This window comes from Nerophis lumbriciformis, linkage group LG39, assembly GCF_033978685.3.
Source record: "Nerophis lumbriciformis linkage group LG39, RoL_Nlum_v2.1, whole genome shotgun sequence".
Classification (NCBI taxonomy): Eukaryota; Metazoa; Chordata; class Actinopteri; order Syngnathiformes; family Syngnathidae; genus Nerophis; species Nerophis lumbriciformis.
Genome location: NC_084586.2, coordinates 22,208,447 through 22,234,307, shown reverse-complemented (window position 1 = coordinate 22,234,307; position 25,861 = coordinate 22,208,447). Strand labels below are relative to the sequence as shown.

Sequence of the window (25,861 nt, the reverse complement as noted above, 5' to 3'; positions counted from 1 at the left end):
TGATCTACAATCAGAGGCTAAGACTACAAATGTTTTTGTATTTAATGCAGTGACATGTTTGAAGTCCTTTTCAGTCATTCGGCACGAATGAACAATATTAAGTAAATATCAAAGAGTGTTATTGCAGCTGGATCTCATGTGTTTGAACAATGAAAGAATGACTGTGCTAAAAATGTGTTTTTGTACTTAAGCCAGTGACATTTTTTAAGTAGTTTGCGGCGATTATTAACTTGTTAGCTAATTAAAGAGCTCGGGAGTGTTGTTGCAGCTGGACCTAATTGATGCATTAAAACAGTCACATTTATTGCAAATGTTGATCTACAATCAGAGGCTAAGACGACAAATGATTTTGTATTTAATGCAGTGACATGTTTGAAGTCCTTTTCAGTCATTTGGCGCGAATGAACAATATTGGGTAAATATCAAAGAGACATGGAGTGTTATTGCGGCTGGATCTCATGTGTTTAAACAATGAACTAATTACTCTGTGCTAAAAATGTGTTTTTGTACTCAAACCAGTGACATTTTTAAAGTAATTTGCGGTGTTTGTTAACTTGTTAGCTTCCTTGGTTGCGAGTGAACAACGCTAATGAAAGCGCTCGGGAGTGTTGTTGCAGCTGGACCTAATTGATGCATTAAAACAGTCACATTTATTGCAAATGTTGATCTACAATCAGAGGCTAAGACTACAAATGTTTTTGTATTTAATGCAGTGACATGTTTGAAGTCCTTTTCGGTCATTCATCGCAAATTAACTATATTGGGCAAATATCAAAGAGACACGGAGTGTTGTTGCAGCTGGATCTCATGTGTTTAAACAATGAAACAATTAACCTGTGCTAAAAATGTGTTTTTGTACTCAAACCAGTGACATTTTTAAAGTAATTTGCGGTGTTTGTTGACTTGTTAGCTTCCTTGGTTGCGAGTGAACAACGCTAATCAAAGAGCTCGGGAGTGTTGTTGCAGCTGGACCTAATTGATGCATTAAAACAGTCACATTTATTGCAAATGTTGATCTACAATCAGAGGCTAAGACTACAAATGTTTTTGTATTTAATGCAGTGACATGTTTGAAGTCCTTTTCAGTCATTCGGCGCGAATGAACAATATTAGGTAAATATCAAAGAGTGTTATTGCAGCTGGATCTCATGTGTTTGAACAATGAAAGAATGACTCTGTGCTAAAAATGTGTTTTTGTACTCAAGCCAGTGACATTTTTTTAAGTAGTTTGCGGCGATTATTAACTTGTTAGCTAATTAAAGAGCTCGGGAGCATTGTTGCAGCTGGAACTAATTGATGCATTAAAACAGTCACATTTATTTCAAATGTTGATCTGCAATCAGAGGCTAAGACTACAAATGATTTTGTATTTAATGCAGTGACATGTTTGAAGTCCTTTTCAGTCATTTGGCGCGAATGAACAATGTTGGGTAAATATCAAAGAGACATGGAGTGTTATTGCAGCTGGATCTCATGTGTTTAAACAATGAACTAATTAGTCCGTGCTAAAAATGTGTTTTTTTACTCAAACCAGTGACATTTTTAAAGTAATTTGCGGTGTTTGTTAACTTGTTAGCTTCCTTGGTTGCGAGTGAACAACGCTAATCAAAGAGCTCGGGAGTGTTGTTGCAGCTGGAACTATTTGATGCATTAAAACCGTCACATTTATTGCAAATGTTGATCTACAATCAGAGGCTAATACTACAAATGATTTTGTATTTAATGCAGTGACATGTTTGAAGTCCTTTTCAGTCATTTGGCGCGAATGAACAACATTGGGTAGATATCAAAGAGACATGGAGTGTTATTGCAGCTGGATCTCATGTGTTTAAACAATGAACTAATTAGTCTGTGCTAAAAATGTGTTTTTGTACTCAAACCAGTAACATTTGTTAGGTAGTTTGCGGTGTTTATTAACTTGTTAGCTTCCTTGGTTGCGAGTGAACAACGCTAATCAAAGAGCTCGGGAGTGTTGTTGCAGCTGGAACTAATTGATGCATTAAAACAGTCACATTTATTGCAAATGTTGATCTACAATCAGAGGCTAAGACGACAAATGTTTTTGTATTTAATGCAGTGACATGTTTGAAGTCCTTTTCAGTCATTCATCGCAAATTAACTATATTGGGCAAATATCAAAGAGACACGGAGTGTTGTTGCAGCTGGATCTCATGTGTTTAAACAATGAAATAATTAATCTGTGCAAAAAATGTGTTTTTGTACTCAAACCAGTGACATTTTTAAAGTAATTTGCGGTGTTTGTTAACTTGTTAGCTTCCTTGGTTGCGAGTGAACAACGCTAATCAAAGAGCTCGGGAGTGTTGTTGCAGCTGGACCTAATTGATGCATTAAAACAGTCACATTTATTGCAAATGTTGATCTACAATCAGAGGCTAATACTACAAATGATTTTGTATTTAATGCAGTGACATGTTTGAAGTCCTTTTCAGTCATTTGGCGCGAATGAACAACATTGGGTAGATATCAAAGAGACATGGAGTGTTATTGCAGCTGGATCTCATGTGTTTAAACAATGAACTAATTAGTCTGTGCTAAAAATGTGTTTTTGTACTCAAACCAGTAACATTTGTTAGGTAGTTTGCGGTGTTTATTAACTTGTTAGCTTCCTTGGTTGCGAGTGAACAACGCTAATCAAAGAGCTCGGGAGTGTTGTTGCAGCTGGAACTAATTGATGCATTAAAACAGTCACATTTATTGCAAATGTTGATCTACAATCAGAGGCTAAGACGACAAATGTTTTTGTATTTAATGCAGTGACATGTTTGAAGTCCTTTTCAGTCATTCATCGCAAATTAACTATATTGGGCAAATATCAAAGAGACACGGAGTGTTGTTGCAGCTGGATCTCATGTGTTTAAACAATGAAATAATTAATCTGTGCAAAAAATGTGTTTTTGTACTCAAACCAGTGACATTTTTAAAGTAATTTGCGGTGTTTGTTAACTTGTTAGCTTCCTTGGTTGCGAGTGAACAACGCTAATCAAAGAGCTCGGGAGTGTTGTTGCAGCTGGAACTAATTGATGCATTAAAACAGTCACATTTATTGCAAACGTTGATCTACAATCAGAGGCTAAGACTACAAATGATTTTGTATTTAATGCAGTGACATGTTTGAAGTCCTTTTCAGTCATTCGGCACGAATGAACAATATTAGGTAAATATCAAAGAGTGTTATTGCAGCTGGATCTCATGTGTTTGAACAATGAAAGAATGACTCTGAGTTAAAAATGTGTTTTTGTACTTAAGCCAGTGACATTTTTTAAGTAGTTTGCGGCGATTATTAACTTGTTAGTTAATTAAAGAGCTCGGGAGCGTTGCTGCAGCTGGAACTAATTAATGCATTAAAACAGTCACATTTATTGCAAATGTTGATCTACAATCAGAGGCTAAGATGACAAATGATTTTGTATTTAATGCAGTGACATGTTTGAAGTCCTTTTCAGTCATTCGGCACGAATGAACAATATTAGGTAAATATCAAAGAGTGTTTTTGCAGCTGGATCTCATGTGTTTGAACAATGAAAGAATGACTCTGAGTTAAAAATGTGTTTTTGTACTTAAGCCAGTGACATTTTTTAAGTAGTTTGCGGCGATTATTAACTTGTTAGCTAATTAAAGAGCCCGGGAGTGTTGTCGCAGCTGGAACTATATGATGCATTAAAACAGTCACGTTTATTTCAAATGTTGATCTACAATCAGAGGCTAATACTACAAATGATTTTGTATTTAATGCAGTGACATGTTTGAAGTCCTTTTCAGTCATTTGGCGCGAATGAACAACATTGGGTAGATATCAAAGAGACATGGAGTGTTATTGCAGCTGGATCTCATGTGTTTAAACAATGAACTAATTAGTCTGTGCTAAAAATGTGTTTTTGTACTCAAACCAGTAACATTTGTTAGGTAGTTTGCGGTGTTTATTAACTTGTTAGCTTCCTTGGTTGCGAGTGAACAACGCTAATCAAAGAGCTCGGGAGTGTTGTTGCAGCTGGAACTAATTGATGCATTAAAACAGTCACATTTGTTGCAAATGTTGATCTACAATCAGAGGCTAAGACGACAAATGATTTTGTATTTAATGCAGTGACATGTTTGAAGTCCTTTTCAGTCATTCATCGCAAATTAACTATATTGGGCAAATATCAAAGAGACACGGAGTGTTGTTGCAGCTGGATCTCATGTGTTTAAACAATGAAACAATTAATCTGTGCCAAAAATGTGTTTTTGTACTCAAACCAGTGACATTTTTAAAGTAATTTGCGGTGCTTGTTAACTTGTTAGCTTCCTTGGTTGCGAGTGAACAACGCTAATCAAAGAGCTCGGGAGTGTTGTTGCAGCTGGAACTAATTGATGCATTAAAACAGTCACATTTATTGCAAATGTTGATCTACAATCAGAGGCTAAGATGACAAATGTTTTTGTATTTAATGCAGTGACATGTTTGAAGTCCTTTTCAGTCATTCGGCGCGAATGAACAATATTAGGTAAATATCAAAGAGTGTTATTGCAGCTGGATCTCATGTGTTTGAACAATGAAAGAATGACTCTGTGTTAAAAATTTGTTTTTGTACTTAAGCCAGTGACATTTTTTAAGTAGTTTGCGGCGATTATTAACTTGTTAGCTAATTAAAGAGCTCGGGAGTGTTGTTGCAGCTGGACCTAATTGATGCATTAAAACAGTCACATTTATTGCAAATGTTGATCTACAATCAGAGGCTAAGATGACAAATGATTTTGTATTTAATGCAGTGACATGTTTGAAGTCCTTTTCAGTCATTCGGCACGAATGAACAATATTAGGTAAATATCAAAGAGTGTTATTGCAGCTGGATCTCATGTGTTTGAACAATGAAAGAATGACTCTGAGTTAAAAATGTGTTTTTGTACTTAAGCCAGTGACATTTTTTAAGTAGTTTGCGGCGATTATTAACTTGTTAGCTAATTAAAGAGCCCGGGAGTGTTGTCGCAGCTGGAACTATATGATGCATTAAAACAGTCACGTTTATTTCAAATGTTGATCTACAATCAGAGGCTAATACTACAAATGATTTTGTATTTAATGCAGTGACATGTTTGAAGTCCTTTTCAGTCATTTGGCGCGAATGAACAACATTGGGTAGATATCAAAGAGACATGGAGTGTTATTGCAGCTGGATCTCATGTGTTTAAACAATGAACTAATTAGTCTGTGCTAAAAATGTGTTTTTGTACTCAAACCAGTAACATTTGTTAGGTAGTTTGCGGTGTTTATTAACTTGTTAGCTTCCTTGGTTGCGAGTGAACAACGCTAATCAAAGAGCTCGGGAGTGTTGTTGCAGCTGGAACTAATTGATGCATTAAAACAGTCACATTTGTTGCAAATGTTGATCTACAATCAGAAGCTAAGACTACAAATGTTTTTGTATTTAATGCAGTGACATGTTTGAAGTCCTTTTCAGTCATTCATCGCAAATTAACTATATTGGGCAAATATCAAAGAGACACGGAGTGTTGTTGCAGCTGGATCTCATGTGTTTAAACAATGAAACAATTAATCTGTGCCAAAAATGTGTTTTTGTACTCAAACCAGTGACATTTTTAAAGTAATTTGCGGTGTTTGTTAACTTGTTAGCTTCCTTGGTTGTGAGTGAACAACGCTAATCAAAGAGCTCGGGAGTGTTGTTGCAGCTGGAACTAATTGATGCATTAAAACAGTCACATTTATTGCAAATGTTGATCTACAATCAGAGGCTAAGATGACAAATGTTTTTGTATTTAATGCAGTGACATGTTTGAAGTCCTTTTCAGTCATTCGGCGCGAATGAACAATATTAGGTAAATATCAAAGAGTGTTATTGCAGCTGGATCTCATGTGTTTGAACAATGAAAGAATGACTCTGTGTTAAAAATTTGTTTTTGTACTTAAGCCAGTGACATTTTTTAAGTAGTTTGCGGCGATTATTAACTTGTTAGCTAATTAAAGAGCTCGGGAGTGTTGTTGCAGCTGGACCTAATTGATGCATTAAAACAGTCACATTTATTGCAAATGTTGATCTACAATCAGAGGCTAAGATGACAAATGTTTTTGTATTTAATGCAGTGACATGTTTGAAGTCCTTTTCAGTCATTCATCGCAAATTAACCATATTGGGCAAATATCAAAGAGACACGGAGTGTTTTGCAGCTGGATCTCATGTGTTTAAACAATGAAATAATTAACCTGTGCTAAAAATGTGTTTTTTTACTCAAACCAGTGACATTTTTAAAGTAATTTGCGGTGTTTGTTGACTTGTTAGCTTCCTTGGTTGCGAGTGAACAACGCTCATTAGAGCGCTTGGGAGTGTTGTTGCAGCCGGAACTGATTGGGGGGCGGAAATCTGGAATCGGAGCAACAAGTCAGGAAATCGGGGTTTGGAGGGGGACTTAAGAGTAAAGTTAGCATCTGCCCTGCAAACCTCCGCCCAGGCCAGGCAGACCTCATGTTCCCCTCCAGCTTTTACTTTGAAATACTTGTTCTGACTTCCTGTTGTTTTGTGCGCAGCTGTCGCCCATCAGCAGTCCGAAGCACGGCGCTCCGGCAGAAGTGAGAACGCCACAAGGGTCGCCGCCTGCTGGTAAGAAACTGGATTTGTTTACAGACTCTTTTTTTTTTGCTCTGAACTGCACGTTTGTGCTCGCCCTCCTTTAGCACCGCCCATTGCGTAACCTGCGGCGCCGCGCTAATGTTCCGTCCCAAAGCAGCGCCCACGTAATCGGAGCGGCGGCGGGTGGCGGCCCTGCCCGCCGGCGGCATCCAATGGGCGTGCGGGGTAGCTCGTTAACGGCGGCCCCTCCCACACCTGTGTGTGTTTACAGACTGTGAACAGAGACCCTCTTGTTAGAGTGAGAGGACCCCCACTCACTGTGATGACTGTGGAGGACACCCAGTGGACAACTCAGGCACTGCGGCCTTTTATAGCACGCTATATGGCAGTGGTCCCCAAACCTTTTGCAAAAATTTTTTTTAATTTTTTTTTAAATTTTTTAAAAATGTTTTGAAATTGTTTTAAATGTTTTAAAAATGTTTTCAAATGTTTTAAAATATATATATATATTTTTTTTTAATGTTTTTATTTCTTGTGCGGCCCAGTACCAATCGATCCACGGACCGGTACCAGGCCGGGACCCGGTGGTTGGGGACCACGACTATATGGCACGCCATCAAATATTACAAATCACATGCTAACGTTAGCATGCTAGCTGTTTTAGCTGATTTTTCATGAGAGTCAGATATTTTGTTGTTAGCACGCTAAAGTTAGCATGCCGGCTTCTTTAGCTATTTTTACAGGTATATATACGTCAAAGCCATATATTTTGGTACTTGACACATGCTGCTAACGTTAGCATGTAAGTATGCTAACATTAGCATGCTAGCTTATTCAGCAAAATTTTCAGGTATACACTGGAGTCATATATTTTGTTACTTGACGAATTGCTAGCTTGCTAACATTAGCTAATTTTACAGGTATACACCAGGAGTCAGATATTTTTGGTACTTGACAAATGCCAAGTTAGCATGCTAGCTTTTTTAGCATTTTTTTTTTTTTTTTTTACCTCAAAGCGTTTAATTTTGGTATTTGACGTATGCTGCTAACGTTAGCATGTAAGTATGCTAACATTAGCATGCTAGCTTATTCAGCAAAATTTTCAGGTATACACTGGAGTCATGTATTTTGTTACTTGACGAATTGCTAGCTTGCTAACATTAGCATGCTATCTTTTTTTTTTTTTTTTTAGCTAATTTTACAGGTATACACCAGAAGTCAGATATTTGGGTACTTGACAAATGCCAAGTTAGCATGCTAGCTTTTTTAGCATTTTTTTTGTTTTACCTCAAAGCGTTTAATTTTGGTACTTGACGCATGCCGCTAATGTTAGCATGTAATTATGCTGACACTAGCATGCTAGCTTTTTTAGCATTTTTTATTTTTTTACCTCAAAGCGTTTAATTTTGGTACTTGACGCATGCCGCTAACGTTAGCATGTAATTATGCTGACATTAGCATGCTAGCTTTTTTAGCATTTTTAATTTTTTTTACCTCAAAGCGTTTAATTTTGGTACTTGACGCATGCCGCTAATGTTAGCATGTAATTATGCTGACATTAGCATGCTAGCTTTTTTAGCATTTTTTTTTTTTTTTTACCTCAAAGCGTTTAATTTTGGTACTTGACGCATGCCGCTAATGTTAGCATGTAATTATGCTGACATTAGCATGCTAGCTTTTTTAGCATTTTTTTTTTTTTTTTACCTCAAAGCGTTTAATTTTGGTACTTGACGCATGCCGCTAACGTTAGCATGTAATTATGCTGACATTAGCATGCTAGCTTATTCAGCTAATTTTTCAGGTATACAGAGGAGTCATGTATTTTGTTACTTGACGAATGCTAATTGCTAGCATGCTAACATTAGCATGCTGTATATATATATATATTTTTTTTTTTAGCTAATTTTACAGGTATATACCAGGAGTCAGATATTTGGGTACTTGACAAATGCTAACATTAGCATGCTAACTTTTTTGGATACTGATTTTGATGAGGTGTTCCGCAGGAGGAGCAGCAGCTGCGGTGACAGTCGGACGCTTCCAAGTCACGCCCAACACCGACTTCCTGGCCTCGGCCTCGCCAGACTCACACGGACACGACGACACCGACGAGCCCAGGTCCCAGACCCGTCCTCAGCCGCACCCCCGCAGAGACCTGCTGCAGGACCTGGACAAGGAGGACGAGGACGAGGACGAGGACGAAGACGAGGACGAGGACGAGGACGAGGATGACGATGACGATGACGAAGACGAGAAGGCGGCGGAGGAGCGTCCGAGAGCCAGGAGGCGTGGCCAGAGGAGGCGAGCGCACAGCCTCAGCCTGATGGCGGACGGCGGGCCGGAGGGTCGTCTGTGGGACGGAGCGGCGGGGAGTCCTCAGCACAACAGCGCCCTGCACCACCTGTGGATGATGAGCTGCAGCACCACCTACCTGAGCAGCGACGACTCCGACAGCGACATGATGGACCAGCTGCAGGAGCTGCGAGACAAGTGAGTCACTCATTGCTGCTGCGGACACGCTTCTTACTGGACACCTTCTTTAATATTCACTCCTATGTCTGCTTAGCTGTGGTGGAGCTGCTAGCTACACCTATCAGACCGATCGCTGATATCAATATGGACTGATCTCCCATATCAATAATGTATCAGAACAACACTAATAAATATGACTCCTTGTATCGGACATTTTACATGCAAGCTGATATCATCTGATACTTGCTCTTTTGTTGATATCAATAATGTATCAAGACCCCACTAATAAATACGACTGCTTGTATCGGACATTTTACATGCAAGCTCATATCATCTGATACTTGCTCTTTTGCTGATATCAATAATGTATCGGGAACCCCACTAATAGATACGACTCCTTGTATCGGACATTTTACATGCAAGCTGATATCATCTGATACTTGCTCTTTTGTTGATATCAATAATGTATCAAGACCCCACTAATAAATACGACTGCTTGTATCGGACATTTTACATGCAAGCTCATATCATCTGATACTTGATCTTTTGTTGATATCAATAATGTATCGGGACCCCACTAATAGATACGACTGCTTGTATCGGACATTTTACATGCAAGCTGATATCATCTGATACTTGCTCTTTTGCTGATGTCAATAATGTATCGGGACCCCACTAATAGATACGACTGCTTGTATCAGACTTTTTACATGCAAGCTCATATCTTCTGATACTTGATCTTTTGCTGATATCAATAATATATCGGGACCCCACTAATAGATACGACTGCTTGTATCGGACATTTTACATGCAAGCTGATATCATCTGATACGTGCTCTTTTGTTGATATCAATAATGTATCGGGACCCCACTAATAGATACGACTGCTTGTATCGGACATTTTACATGCAAGCTGATATCATCTGATACTTGCTCTTTTGCTGATATCAATAATGTATCGGGACCCCACTAATAGATACGACTGCTTGTATCGGACATTTTCATGCAAGCTTATATTATCTGATACTTGCTCTTTTGCTGATATCAATAATGTATCAGGACCCCACTAATAGATACGACTGCTTGTATCGGACATTTTACATGCTAGTTGATGTCATCTGATACTTGCTCTTTTGCTGATATCAATAATTTATCAAGACCCCACTAATAAATACGACTGCTTGTATCCGACATTTTACATGCAAGCTGATGTCATCTGATACTTGCTCTTTTGCTGATATCAATAATGTATCGGGAACCCCACTAATAGATACGACTGCTTGTATCGGACATTTTACATGCAAGCTGATATCATCTGATACTTGCTCTTTTGCTGATATCAATAATGTATCGGGACCCCACTAATAGATACGACTGCTTGTATCAGACATTTTACATGTTAGCTGATATCATCTGATACTTGCTCTTTTGCTGATATCAATAATGTATCGGGACCCCACTAATAGATACGACTGCTTGTATCGGACATTTTACATGCAAGCTGATATCATCTGATACTTGCTCTTTTGCTGATATCAATAATGTATCGGGACCCCCACTAATAAATACGACTGCTTGTATCGGACATTTTACATGCAAGCTGATGTCATCTGATACTTGCTCTTTTGCTGATATCAATAATGTATCGGGACCCCACTAATAGATACGACTGCTTGTATCGGACATTTTACATGCAAGCTGATATCATCTGATACTTGCTCTTTTGCTGATATCAATAATGTATCGGGACCCCCACTAATAAATACGACTGCTTGTATCGGACATTTTACATGCAAGCTGATGTCATCTGATACTTGCTCTTTTGCTGATATCAATAATGTATCGGGACCCCACTAATAGATACGACTGCTTGTATCGGACATTTTACATGCAAGCTGATATCATCTGATACTTGCTCTTTTGCTGTTATCAATAATGTATCAAGACACCACTAATAAATATGACTGCTTGTATCGGACATTTTACATGCAAGCTGATATCATTTGATACTTGCTCTTTTGCTGATATCAATAATGTATCGGGACCCCACTAATAGATACGACTGCTTGTATCGGACATTTTACATGCAAGCTGATATCATCTGATACTTGATCTTTTGCTTATATCAATAATGTATCGGGACCCCACTAATAGATACGACTGCTTGTATCGGACATTTTACATGCAAGCTGATATCATTTGATACTTTCTCTTTTGCTGATATCAATGATGTATCGGGACCCACTAATAGATACAACTGCTTGTATCGGACATTTTACATGCAAGCTGATATCATCTGATACTTGCTCTTTTGCTGATATCAATAATGTATCGGGACCCCACTAATAGATACGACTGCTTGTATCGGACATTTTACATGCAAGCTGATATCATCTGATACTTGCTCTTTTGCTGACAACAATAATGTATCGGGACCCCACTAATAGATACGACTGCTTGTATCGGACATTTTACATGCAAGCTGATGTCTACTGATACTTGATCTTTTGCTGATATCAATAATGTATCGGGACCCCACGAATAGATACGACTGCTTGTATTGGAGGAGCTTGTATCAGACTTTTTACATGCATGCTCATATCATCTGATACTTGATCTTTTGCTGATATCAATAATGTATCGGGACCCCACTAATAGATGCAACTGCTTGTATCGGAGGCTCTTGTATCAGACTTTTTACATGCAGGCTGATGTCATCTGATACTTGCTCTTTTGCTGATATCAATAATGTATCAAGACCCCACTAATAAATACGACTGCTTGTATCGGACATTTTACATGCAAGCTGATATCATCTGATACTTGCTCTTTTGCTGATATCAATAATGTATCGGGACCCCACTAATAGATACGACTGCTTGTATCGGACATTTTACATGCAAGCTGATATCATCTGATACTTGCCCTTTTGCTGATATCAATAATGTATCAAGACCCCACTAATAAATACGACTGCTTGTATCGGACATTTTACATGCAAGCTGATATCATCTGATACTTGCTCTTTTGCTGATATCAATAATGTATCGGGACCCCACTAATAAATACGACTGCTTGTATCGGACATTTTACACGCAAGCTGATATCATCTGATACTTGCTCTTTTGCTGATAACAATAATGTATCGTGACCCCACTAGTAGATACGACTGCTTGTATCGGACATTTTACATGCAAGCTGATATCATCTGATACTTCCTCTTTTGCTGATATCAATAATGTATCGGGACCCCATTAATAGATGCGACTGCTTGTGTCGGACATTTTACATGCAAGCTCATATCATCTGATACTTGATCTTTTGCTGATATCAATAACGTATCGGGACCCCACTAATAGATACGACTGCTTGTATCGGACATTTTACATGCAAGCTGATATCATTTGATACTTGCTCTTTTGCTGATATCAATAATGTATCGGGACCCCACTAATAGATACGACTGCTTGTATCGGACATTTTACATGCAAGCTGATATCATCTGATACTTGCTCTTTTGCTGATATCAATAATGTATCGGGACCCCACTAATAGATACGACTGCTTGTATCGGACATTTTACATGCAAGCTGATATCATCTGATACTTGCTCTTTTGCTGATATCAATAATGTATCGGGACCCCACTAATAGATACGACTGCTTGTATCGGACATTTTACATGCAAGCTGATGTCATCTGATACTTGCTCTTTTGCTGATATCAATAATGTATCGGGACCCCACGAATAGATACGACTGCTTGTATTGGAGGAGCGTGTATCAGACTTTTTACATGCAAGCTGATATCATCTGATACTTGCTCTTTTGCTGATATCAATAATGTATCGGGACCCCACTAATAGATACGACTGCTTGTATCGGACATTTTACATGCAAGCTGATGTCATCTGATACTTGATCTTTTGCTGATGTCAATAATGTATCGGGACACCACTAATAGATACGACTGCTTGTATCAGAGGAGCTTGTATCAGACTTTTTACATGCAAGCTCATATCTTCTGATACTTGATCTTTTGCTGATATCAATAATGTATCGGGACCCCACTAATAGATACGACTGCTTGTATTGGACATTTTACATGCAAGCTGAAATCATCTGATACTTGCTCTTTTGCTGATATCAATAATGTATCAAGACCCCACTAATAAATACGACTGCTTGTATCGGACATTTTACATGCAAGCTGATATCATCTGATACTTGCTCTTTTGCTGATATCAATAATGTATCGGGAACCCCACTAATAGATACGACTGCTTGTATCGGACATTTTACATGCAAGCTGATATCATCTGATACTTGCTCTTTTGCTGATATCAATAATGTATCGGGACCCCACTAATAGATACGACTGCTTGTATCAGACATTTTACATGTTAGCTGATATCATCTGATACTTGCTCTTTTGCTGGTATCAATAATGTATCGGGACCCCACTAATAGATACGACTGCTTGTATCGGACATTTTACATGCAAGCTGATATCATCTGATACTTGCTCTTTTGCTGATATCAATAATGTATCAAGACCCCACTAATAAATACGACTGCTTGTATCGGACATTTTACATGCAAGCTGATATCATCTGATACTTGCTCTTTTGCTGATATCAATAATGTATCGGGAACCCCACTAATAGATACGACTGCTTGTATCGGACATTTTACATGCAAGCTGATATCATCTGATACTTGCTCTTTTGCTGATATCAATAATGTATCGGGACCCCACTAATAGATACGACTGCTTGTATCAGACATTTTACATGTTAGCTGATATCATCTGATACTTGCTCTTTTGCTGATATCAATAATGTATCGGGACCCCACTAATAGATACGACTGCTTGTATCGGACATTTTACATGCAAGCTGATATCATCTGATACTTGCTCTTTTGCTGATATCAATAATGTATCGGGACCCCCACTAATAAATACGACTGCTTGTATCGGACATTTTACATGCAAGCTGATGTCATCTGATACTTGCTCTTTTGCTGATATCAATAATGTATCGGGACCCCACTAATAGATACGACTGCTTGTATCGGACATTTTACATGCAAGCTGATATCATCTGATACTTGCTCTTTTGCTGATATCAATAATGTATCGGGACCCCCACTAATAAATACGACTGCTTGTATCGGACATTTTACATGCAAGCTGATGTCATCTGATACTTGCTCTTTTGCTGATATCAATAATGTATCGGGACCCCACGAATAGATACGACTGCTTGTATTGGAGGAGCGTGTATCAGACTTTTTACATGCAAGCTGATATCATCTGATACTTGCTCTTTTGCTGATATCAATAATGTATCGGGACCCCACTAATAGATACGACTGCTTGTATCGGACATTTTACATGCAAGCTGATATCATCTGATACTTGCTCTTTTGCTGATATCAATAATGTATCGGGACCCCCACTAATAAATACGACTGCTTGTATCGGACATTTTACATGCAAGCTGATGTCATCTGATACTTGCTCTTTTGCTGATATCAATAATGTATCGGGACCCCACGAATAGATACGACTGCTTGTATTGGAGGAGCGTGTATCAGACTTTTTACATGCAAGCTGATATCATCTGATACTTGCTCTTTTGCTGATATCAATAATGTATCGGGACCCCACTAATAGATACGACTGCTTGTATCGGACATTTTACATGCAAGCTGATGTCATCTGATACTTGATCTTTTGCTGATATCAATAATGTATCGGGACACCACTAATAGATACGACTGCTTGTATCAGAGGAGCTTGTATCAGACTTTTTACATGCAAACTCATATCTTCTGATACTTGATCTTTTGCTGATATCAATAATGTATCGGGACCCCACTAATAGATACGACTGCTTGTATCAGAGGAGCTTGTATCAGACTTTTTACATGCAAACTCATATCTTCTGATACTTGATCTTTTGCTGATATCAATAATGTATCAAGACCCTACTAATAAATACGACTGCTTGTATCAGACATTTTACATGCAAGCTGATGTCATCTGATACTTGCTCTTTTGCTGATATCAATAATGTATCGGGACCCCACTAATAGATACGACTGCTTGTATCGGACATTTTACATGCAAGCTGATATCATCTGATACTTGCTCTTTTGCTGATATCAATAATGTATCGGGACCCCACTAATAGATACGACTGCTTGTATCGGACATTTTACATGCAAGCTGATATCATCCGATACTTTTTTTTGACCGCTTTCCAGTACGGGAGTGGGATCAGGACAGTAGATGCCATGTATCACATACAACGTTAGCAACATTAGCTTAGCCACATGCTAACACTACGTTACAACAGCAGCGTCATGCTAGGTTACCTGGCTGGCTAACGAAAAACCAAACGACTGACGCTGAGTGGGCGGAGCTTTATTTTAAGACGCGTGGCGAAGCCTCCTCCTTCACTTCACCCGGGCCGTCCTGTGGTCCCTGCAGGCACCAGTCGGAGGTCCAGGCCCTGCAGGCGTGCCAGAAGCGTGAGATGGAGGACCTGTATCACAAGATGGGCAAGGTGCCCCCGCCGGGCATCGTGGCCCCCGCCGCCATCTTGTCCAGCCGCCAGCGCCGTCTGTCCAAGGGGGCGGGGCCTGTGCCCTCACGCAGGAACAGCCTGCAGCGCTGCGACGTCATGCCGCTCCAAGGTGGGAGACACCGCTGGGAGGGGCCACTGGAGGGGGGGGGGCACCACACCACACCACACCACACCACTCTTCAGTGTTTAGTACAGGGACGTTAGCATTAGCATCAAGATGTCAAAAAGGTTTTAGAATCATTTGCTGCATTTTCACATTAGCATGCTAGCATATTTAAAGCTAATTTTGCAGGTTTACACCAGGAGTTAAATTTTGTGGTACTTGACAAATGCTAACTGTTAGCATGGTAGTTTGTTTTTTTAAAGTTATTTTTACATATTTACTATATTTTGGTACTTGACATGTGCTCACATTAGCATGCTAGCATATTTAAAGCTAATTTTGCAAGTTTACACCAGGAGTTACATTTTGTGGTACTTGACAAATGCTAACTGTTAGCATGGTAGTTTTTTTTAAAAGTTATTTTTACATATTTGTTATATTTTGGTACTTGACATGTGCTCACATTAGCATGCTAGCATATTTAAAGCTAATTTTGCAGGTTTACACCAGGAGTTAAATTTTGTGGTACTTGACAAATGCTAACTGTTAGCATGGTAGTTTGTTTTTTTAAAGTTATTTTTACATATTTACTATATTTTGGTACTTGACATGTGCTCACATTAGCATGCTAGCATATTTAAAGCTAATTTTGCAAGTTTACACCAGGAGTTACATTTTGTGGTACTTGACAAATGCTAACTGTTAGCATGGTAGTTTTTTTTTAAAGTTATTTTTACATATTTGTTATATTTTGGTACTTGACATGTGCTCACATTAGCATGCTAGCATATTTAAAGCTAATTTTGCAGGTTTACACCAGGAGTTAAATTTTGTGGTACTTGACAAATGCTAACTGTTAGCATGGTAGTTTGTTTTTTTAAAGTTATTTTTACATATTTACTATATTTTGGTACTTGACATGTGCTCACATTAGCATGCTAGCATATTTAAAGCTAATTTTGCAAGTTTACACCAGGAGTTACATTTTGTGGTACTTGACAAATGCTAACTGTTAGCATGGTAGTTTTTTTTAAAAGTTATTTTTACATATTTGTTATATTTTGGTACTTGACATGTGCTCACATTAGCATGCTAGCATATTTAAAGCTAATTTTGCAGGTTTACACCAGGAGTAAAATTTTGTGGTACTTGACAAATGCTAACTGTTAGCATGGTAGTTTTTTTTTAGTTTTTTTTACATATTTATTATATTTTGGTACTTGACATGTGCTCACATTAGCATGCTAGCATATTTAAAGCTAATTTTGCAGGTTTACACCAGGAGTTAAATTTTGTGGTACTTGACAAATGCTAACTGTTAGCATGGTAGTTTGTTTTTTTTAAGTTATTTTTACATATTTACTATATTTTGGTACTTGACATGTGCTCACATTAGCATGCTAGCATATTTAAAGCTAATTTTGCAAGTTTACACCAGGAGTTACATTTTGTGGTACTTGACAAATGCTAACTGTTAGCATGGTAGTTTTTTTTAAAAGTTATTTTTACATATTTATTATATTTTGGTACTTGACATGTGCTCACATTAGCATGCTAGCATATTTAAAGCTAATTTTGCAGGTTTACACCAGGAGTTAAATTTTGTGGTACTTGACAAATGCTAACTGTTAGCATGGTAGTTTTTTTTTAAAGTTATTTTTACATATTTATTATATTTTGGTACTTGACATGTGCTCACATTAGCATGCTAGCATATTTAAAGCTAATTTTGCAGGTTTACACCAGGAGTTAAATTTTGTGGTACTTGACAAATGCTAACTGTTAGCATGGTAGTTTTTTTCAAAAGTTATTTTTACATATTTATTATATTTTGGTACTTGACATGTGCTCACATTAGCATGCTAGCATATTTAAAGCTAATTTTGCAGGTTTACACCAGGAGTTAAATTTTGTGGTACTTGACAAATGCTAACTGTTAGCATGGTAGTTTTTAAAAAAAGTTATTTTTACATATTTATTATATTTTGGTACTTGATATGTGCTCACATTAGCATGCTAGCATATTTAAAGCTAATTTTGCAGGTTTACACCAGAAGTTAAATTTTGTGGTACTTTACAAATGCTAACTGTTAGCATGGTAGTTTTTTTTTAAAGTTATTTTTACATATTTATTATATTTTGGTACTTGACATGTGCTCACATTAGCATGCTAGCTTATTTAAAGCTAATTTTGCAGGTTTACACCAGGAGTTAAATTTTGTGGTACTTGACAAATGCTAACTGTTAGCATGGTAGTTTTTTTAAAAAAGTTATTTTTACATATTTATTATATTTTGGTACTTGACATGTGCTCACATTAGCATGCTAGCATATTTAAAGCTAATTTTGCAGGATTACACCAGGAGTTAGATTTTGTGGTACTTGACAAATGCTAACTGTTAGCATGGTAGTTTTTTTAAAAAGTTATTTTTACATATTTACTATATTTTGGTACTTGACAGGTGTTCACATTAGCATGCTAGCATATTTAAAGCTAATTTTGCAGGTTTACACCAGGAGTTAAATTTTGTGGTACTTGACAAATGCTAACTGTTAGCATGGTAGTTTTTTTTAAAAGTTATTTTTACATATTTATTATATTTTGGTACTTGACATGTGCTCACATTAGCATGCTAGCATATTTAAAGCTAATTTTGCAGGTTTACACCAGGAGTTAAATTTTGTGGTACTTGACAAATGCTAACTGTTAGCATGGTAGTTTTTTTCAAAAGTTATTTTTACATATTTATTATATTTTGGTACTTGACATGTGCTCACATTAGCATGCTAGCTTTTTTAAAAGCTAATTCTGCAGTTATACACCAGAGAGTCAGATGGTTTTGGTAACTTGCTAAAATGCTAACTGTTAACATGCTAACATTAGCATGATAGTTGTGTTTTTTGTGCTAATTTTACAGGTATAAACCTCAAAGCCATATATTTCGCTAACTGACACATGCTCACATTAGCATGTTAGCCTTTTGTGGCTAATTTTACAGAAATACAACAGGAGTCAAATATTTTGGTACTCGAGAAATGCTAGCTGGTAGCATGCCAACATTAGCATGATAGTTGTGTTTTTTTGTGCTAATTTTACAGGTATAAACCTCAAAGCCATACATTTTGCTAACTGACACATGCTCACATTAGCATGTTAGCCTTTTGTGGCTAATTTTGCAGGAATACAACAGGAGTCAGATATTTTGGTACCCGACAAATGCTAACTGTTAGCATGCTAGCTTTTTCAGCTATTCATGCAAGTGCAAACATCAAAGCCATATATTTTTGTCCTCAACGCATGCTAATAACGTTAGCATGTAAGCATGTGGACATTAGCATTTTAGCTTATTTGAGCTCATTTTGAAGATATACACCTCAAATCCATACATTTTGATACTTGACCAATGCTAATAGCATGTTAAAATTAGCACACTAGCTTTTTTAAGCTATTTTTTTTTTTTACAGATTTACACTTCAAATCCATATATTTTGGTACTTGACCAATGCTAACAGCATGTTAAAATTAGCACACTAGCTTTTTTAAGCTATTTCTACAGATTTACACCTCAAATCCATATATTTTGGTACTTGACCAATGCTAATAGCATGCTAAAATTAGCACACTAGATTTTTTAAAGCTATTTTTTACATATATACAAATCAAAGGCTATTATTTTGGTGCTTGACCAATGCTAATAACATGCTAAAGTTAGCACACTAGCTTTGTTAAGCTATTTTTACAGATTTACACCTCAAGTCCATATATTTTGGTACTTGACCAATGCTAATAGCATGCTAAAGTTAGCACACTAGATTTTTTAAAGCTATTTTTTTAAATATATACAACTCAAAGGCTAATATTTTGGTACTTGACCAATGCTAATAGCATGCTAAAATTAGCACACTATATTTTTTAAAGCTATTTTTTTAAATATATACAAATCAAAGGCTAATATTTTGGTGCTTGACCAATGCTAATAGCATGCTAAAGTTAGCACACTAGCTTTGTTAAGCTATTTTTACAGATTTACACCTCAACTCCATATATTTTGGTACTTGACCAATGCTAATAGCATGCTAAAATTAGCACACTAGATTTTTTAAAGCTATTTTTTACATATATACAAATCAAAGGCTAACATTTTGGTGTTTGACCAATGCTAATAGCATGCTAAAGTTAGCACACTAGCTTTGTTAAGCTATTTTTACAGATTTACACCTCAAGTCCATATATTTTGGTACTTGACCAATGCTAATAGCATGCTAAAATTAGCATACTAGATTTTTTAAAGCTATTTTTTTAAATATATACAACTCAAAGGCTAATATTTTGCTACTTGATCAATGCTAATAGCATGCTAAAGTTAGCACACTAGCTTTGTTAAGCTCTTTTTACAGATTTACACCTCAAGTCCATATATTTTGGTACTTGACCAATGCTAATAGCATGCTAAAATTAGGACTCTAGATTTTTTAAAGCTATTTTTTACATATATACAAATCAAAGGCTAATATTTTGGTGCTTGACCAATGCTAATAGCATGCTAAAGTTAGCACACTAGCTTTGTTAAGCTATTTTTTACAGATTTACATCTCAAGTTCATATATTTTGGTACTTGACCAATGCTAATAGCATGCTAAAGTTAGCACACTAGATTTTTTTAAAGCTATTTTTTTACATATATACAACTCAAAGGCTAATATTTTGGTACTTGACCAATGCTAATAGCATGCTAAAATTAGGACACTAGATTTTTTAAAGCTATTTTTTACATATATACAAATCAAAGGCTATTATTTTGGTGCTTGACCAATGCTAATAGCATGCTAAAGTTAGCACACTAGCTTTGTTAAGCTATTTTCACAGATTTACACCTCAAGTCCATATATTTTGGTACTTGACCAATGCTAATAGCATGCTAAAGTTAGCACACTAGATTTTTTAAAGCTATTTTTTAAAATATATACAACTCAAAGGCTAATATTTTGGTGCTTGACCAATGCTAATAGCATGCTAAAGTTAGCACACTAGCTTTGTTAAGCTATTTTTACAGATTTACACTTCAAGTCCATATATTTTGGTACTTGACCAATGCTAATAGCATGCTAAAGTTAGCACACTAGATTTTTTAAAGCTATTTTTTTTACATATATACAACTCAAAGGCTAATATTTTGGTACTTGACCAATGCTAATAGCATGCTAAAGTTAGCACACTAGCTTTTTGAAGCTATTTTTTTTTTTACAGATTTACACTTCAAATCCATATATTTTGGTACTTGACCAATGCTAATAGCATGTTAAAATTAGCACACTAGCTTTTTAAAGCTATTTCTACAGATTTACACCTCAAATCCATATATTTTTGTACTTGACCAATGCTAATAGCATGCTAAAATTAGCACACTAGATTTTTTTAAAGCTATTTTTTAACATATATACAAATCAAAGGCTATTATTTTGGTGCTTGACCAATGCTAATAGCATGCTAAAGTTAGCACACTAGCTTTTTTAAGCTATTTCTACAGATTTACACCTCAAGTCCATATATTTTTGTACTTGACCAATGCTAATAGCATGCTAAAATTAGCACACTAGATTTTTTTAAAGCTATTTTTTACATATATACAAATCAAAGGCTAATATTTTGGTGCTTGACCAATGCTAATAGCATGCTAAAGTTAGCACACTAGCTTTGTTAAGCTATTTTTTTACAGATTTACACCTCAAGTCCATATATTTTGGTACTTGACCAATGCTAATAGCATGCTAAAGATAGCACACTAGCTTTTTTAAGCTATTTTTTACATATATACAACTCAAAGGCTAATAATTTGGTACTTGACCAATGCTAATAGCATGCTAAAGTTAGCACACTAGCTTTTTAAAGCTATTTTTTACATATATACAACTCAAAGGCTAATATTTTGGTACTTGACCAATGCTAATAGCATGCTAAAGTTAGCACACTAGCTTTGTTAAGCTATTTTTACAGATTTACACCTCAAGTCCATATATTTTGGTACTTGACCAATGCTAATAGCATGCTAAAGTTAGCATGTTAGCTTTTTTAAGCTATTTTTTTTACAGATTTACACCTCAAATCCATATATTTTGGTACTTGACCAATGCTAATAGCATGCTAAAGTTAGCACACTAGATTTTTTTAAAGCTATTTTTTACATATATACAAATCAAAGGCTAATATTTTGGTGCTTGACCAATGCTAATAGCATGCTAAAGTTAGCACACTAGATTTTTTAAAGCTATTTTTTTATATATATACAACTCAAAGGCTAATATTTTGGTACTTGACCAATGCTAATAGCATGCTAAAGTTAGCACACTAGCTTTGTTAAGCTATTTTTACAGATTTACACCTCAACTCCATATATTTTGGTACTTGACCAATGCTAATAGCATGCTAAAGTTAGCACACTAGCTTTTTTAAGCTATTTTTTACATATATACAACTCAAAGGCTAATATTTTGGTACTTGACCAATGCTAATAGCATGCTAAAGTTAGCACACTAGCTTTTTTAAGCTATTTCTACAGATTTACACCTTAAATCCATATATTTTGGTACTTGACCAATGCTAATAGCATGCTAAAATTAGCACACTAGATTTTTTAAAGCTTTTTTTTTACATATATACAAATCAAAGGCTAATATTTTGGTGCTTGACCAATGCTAATAGCATGCTAAAGTTAGCACACTAGCTTTTTTAAGCTATTTTTTTACAGATTTACACCTCAAATCCATATATTTTGGTACTTGACCAATGCTAATAGCATGCTAAAGTTAGCACACTAGATTTTTTAAAGCTATTTTTTACATATATACAAATCAAAGGCTAATATTTTGGTGCTTGACCAATGCTAATAGCATGCTAAAGTTAGCACACTAGATTTTTTAAAGCTATTTTTTTATATATATACAACTCAAAGGCTAATATTTTGGTACTTGACCAATGCTAATAGCATGCTAAAGTTAGCATGTTAGCTTTTTTAGGCTATTTTTACAGATTTACACCTCAAATCCATATATTTTGGTACTTGACCAATGCTAATAGCATGCTAAAGTTAGCACACTAGCTTTTTTAAGCTATTTTTTACATATATACAACTCAAAGGCTAATATTTTGGTACTTGACCAATGCTAATAGCATGCTAAAGTTAGCACACTAGCTTTTTTAAGCTATTTCTACAGATTTACACCTTAAATCCATATATTTTGGTACTTGACCAATGCTAATAGCATGCTAAAATTAGCACACTAGATTTTTTAAAGCTTTTTTTTTACATATATACAAATCAAAGGCTAATATTTTGGTGCTTGACCAATGCTAATAGCATGCTAAAGTTAGCACACTAGCTTTTTTAAGCTATTTCTACAGATTTACACCTCAAGTCCATATATTTTGGTACTTGACCAATGCTAATAGCATGCTAAAGTTAGCACACTAGATTTTTTAAAGCTATTTTTTTAAATATATACAACTCAAAGGCTAATATTTTGGTACTTGACCAATGCTAATAGCATGCTAAAGTTAGCACACTAGCTTTGTTAAGCTATTTTTACAGATTTACACCTCAAGTCCATATATTTTGGTACTTGACCAATGCTAATAGCATGCTAAAATTAGCACACTAGATTTTTTCAAGCTATTTTTTACATATATACAAATCAAAGGCTAATATTTTGGTACTTGACCAATGTTAATAGCATGCTAAAGTTAGCATACTAGCTTTTTTAAGCTATTTTTTTTACATATATACAACTCAAAGGCTAATATTTTGGTACTTGACCAATGCTAATAGCATGCTAAAGTTAGCACACTAGCTTTGTTAAGCTATTTTTTTACAGATTTACACCTCAAGTCCATATATTTTGGTACTTGACCAATGCTAATAGCATGCTAAAGTTAGCATGTTAGCTTTTTTAAGCATTTTTTTTTTTACAGATTTACACCTCAAATCCATATATTTTGGTACTTGACCATTGCTAATAGCATGCTAAAGTTAGCATGTTAGCTTTTTTAAGCTATTTTTACAGATTTACACCTCAAGTCCATATATTTTGGTACTTGACCAATGCTAATAGCATGCTAAAGTTAGCATGTTAGCTTTATTAAGCTTTTTTTTTTTTTTACAGATTTACACCTCAAATCCATATATTTTGGTACTTGACCAATGCTAATAGCATGCTAAAGTTAGCATGTTAGCTTTTTAAAGCTATTTTTACAGATTTAAACCTCAAATCCATGTATTTTGGTACTTGTGTTACTTGTTACGTACTGCTAACGTTAGCATGTAAGTATGCGGACATTAGCATTTTAGCTTATTTGAGCTCATTTTGAAGATATACACCTCAAATCCATACATTTTGATACTTGACCAATGCTAATAGCATGTTAAAATTAGCACACTAGCTTTTTTAAGCTATTTTTTTTTATAGATTTACACTTCAAATCCATATATTTTGGTACTTGACCAATGCTAATAGCATGCTAAAGTTAGCACACTAGCTTTGTTAAGCTATTTTTACAGATTTACACCTCAAATCCATATATTTTGCTACTTGACCAATGCTAATAGCATGCTAAAGTTAGCATGTTAGCTTTTTTAAGCTATTTTTACATATTTACACCTCAAATCCATATATTTTGGTACTTGACCAATGCTAATAGCATGCTAAAGTTAGCATGTTAGCTTTTTTAAGCTATTTTAACATATTTAAACCTCAAATCCATGTATTTTGGTACTTGTGTTACTTGTTACGTACTGCTAACGTTAGCATGTAAGTATGCAGACATTAGCATTTTAGCTTATTTGAGCTCATTTTGAAGATATACACCTCAAATCCATACATTTTGATACTTGACCAATGCTAATAGCATGTTAAAATTAGCACACTAGCTTTTTTAAGCTATTTTTTTTTTATAGATTTACACTTCAAATCCATATATTTTGGTACTTGACCAATGCTAATAGCATGCTAAAGTTAGCACACTAGCTTTGTTAAGCTATTTTTACAGATTTACACCTCAAGTCCATATATTTTGGTACTTGACCAATGCTAATAGCATGCTAAAGTTAGCATGTTAGCTTTTTTAAGCTATTTTTTTTTTTACAGATTTACACCTCAAATCCATATATTTTGCTACTTGACCAATGCTAATAGCATGCTAAAGTTAGCATGTTAGCTTTTTTAAGCTATTTTTACATATTTACACCTCAAATCCATATATTTTGGTACTTGACCAATGCTAATAGCATGCTAAAGTTAGCATGTTAGCTTTTTTAAGCTATTTTTACATATTTAAACCTCAAATCCATGTATTTTGGTACTTGTGTTACTTGTTACGTACTGCTAGCGTTAGCATGTAAGCTTATTTAGCTAATTTTGCAGGTATGCACTAGAAATGGAAACATTTCGGAGCTTGACGACTGCTAGCGTGCTAACATCAGAGGTGTTTCCTGCAGGCATCATCAGAAGGAACTCCCTGGGTGAAAGCAGCAGCGGCTCGCAGGAAAAAGCCAGCAAAGGCGTGACGTTCGCCTCAGACAAGAGTCGACTGGTGAGTTTGCTCGTCCGCTCGTGCTTTTTTGTCTCCCGGCTGACTCGTCTTCTTGTCGTGTCCTCAGTAAGAGCGTCTCAGCACACCTGGACTACCTCACCTGAAGACAAGGTCGCTTCAATCCTTCGCCCGCAGAGCTCGCCGACATGGCCGGAGACGACAAGGACTACAGAAAAAAATATTTGAGGCAGAATCCAGAAGAGAAAAACTTTTTAACGAGGTTCAATTCATTTTCCTCCCAATCAGTGAGACTGCGTCGATACGACGATTGTTGATATTCGCTGATATCAGCCGTCCTCTGCCTTTGTTTTACGACTGAAGAAGAAGAATTCTTTAGAAGGTGGAAATCCACAAAATAACTTTTATTCCCCTTCGCTCTGTTTGAATAATGATGATATTAAGGATGATAATGACTTTGTGCTCTCTGATTGGCTGGAAGTGGTCACATGCTTCTTCCACCCAGAAAAAGGCCGCTGGCTTGTATAAAAGACGACAGTTTGTGCAATATTCTCCAAGACATGAAGG

The 25,861-nt window shown here is 36.1% G+C and overlaps 1 protein-coding gene across 3 annotated transcripts in view; it reads left to right on the top strand.

Annotated features, from left to right (window-relative positions):
* Window positions 1-25,861, top strand: part of wnk4a (WNK lysine deficient protein kinase 4a) — a 143,742-nt gene extending 117,881 nt beyond the window's left edge. For 2 of the 3 annotated variants that reach the window (XM_061932134.2, XM_061932133.2), the window contains exons 16-20: window positions 6,542-6,614; window positions 8,591-9,074; window positions 15,554-15,759; window positions 25,242-25,336; window positions 25,404-25,861. In XM_061932134.2, coding sequence (XP_061788118.1) covers window positions 6,542-6,614; window positions 8,591-9,074; window positions 15,554-15,759; window positions 25,242-25,336; window positions 25,404-25,406 — 861 coding nt within the window. In that variant the 3' untranslated portion in view covers window positions 25,407-25,861. Of the gene's footprint in view, window positions 1-6,541; window positions 6,615-8,579; window positions 9,075-15,553; window positions 15,760-25,241; window positions 25,337-25,403 lie in introns of those variants that run through there. The other variant, XM_061932135.2, reaches the window with a different exon arrangement.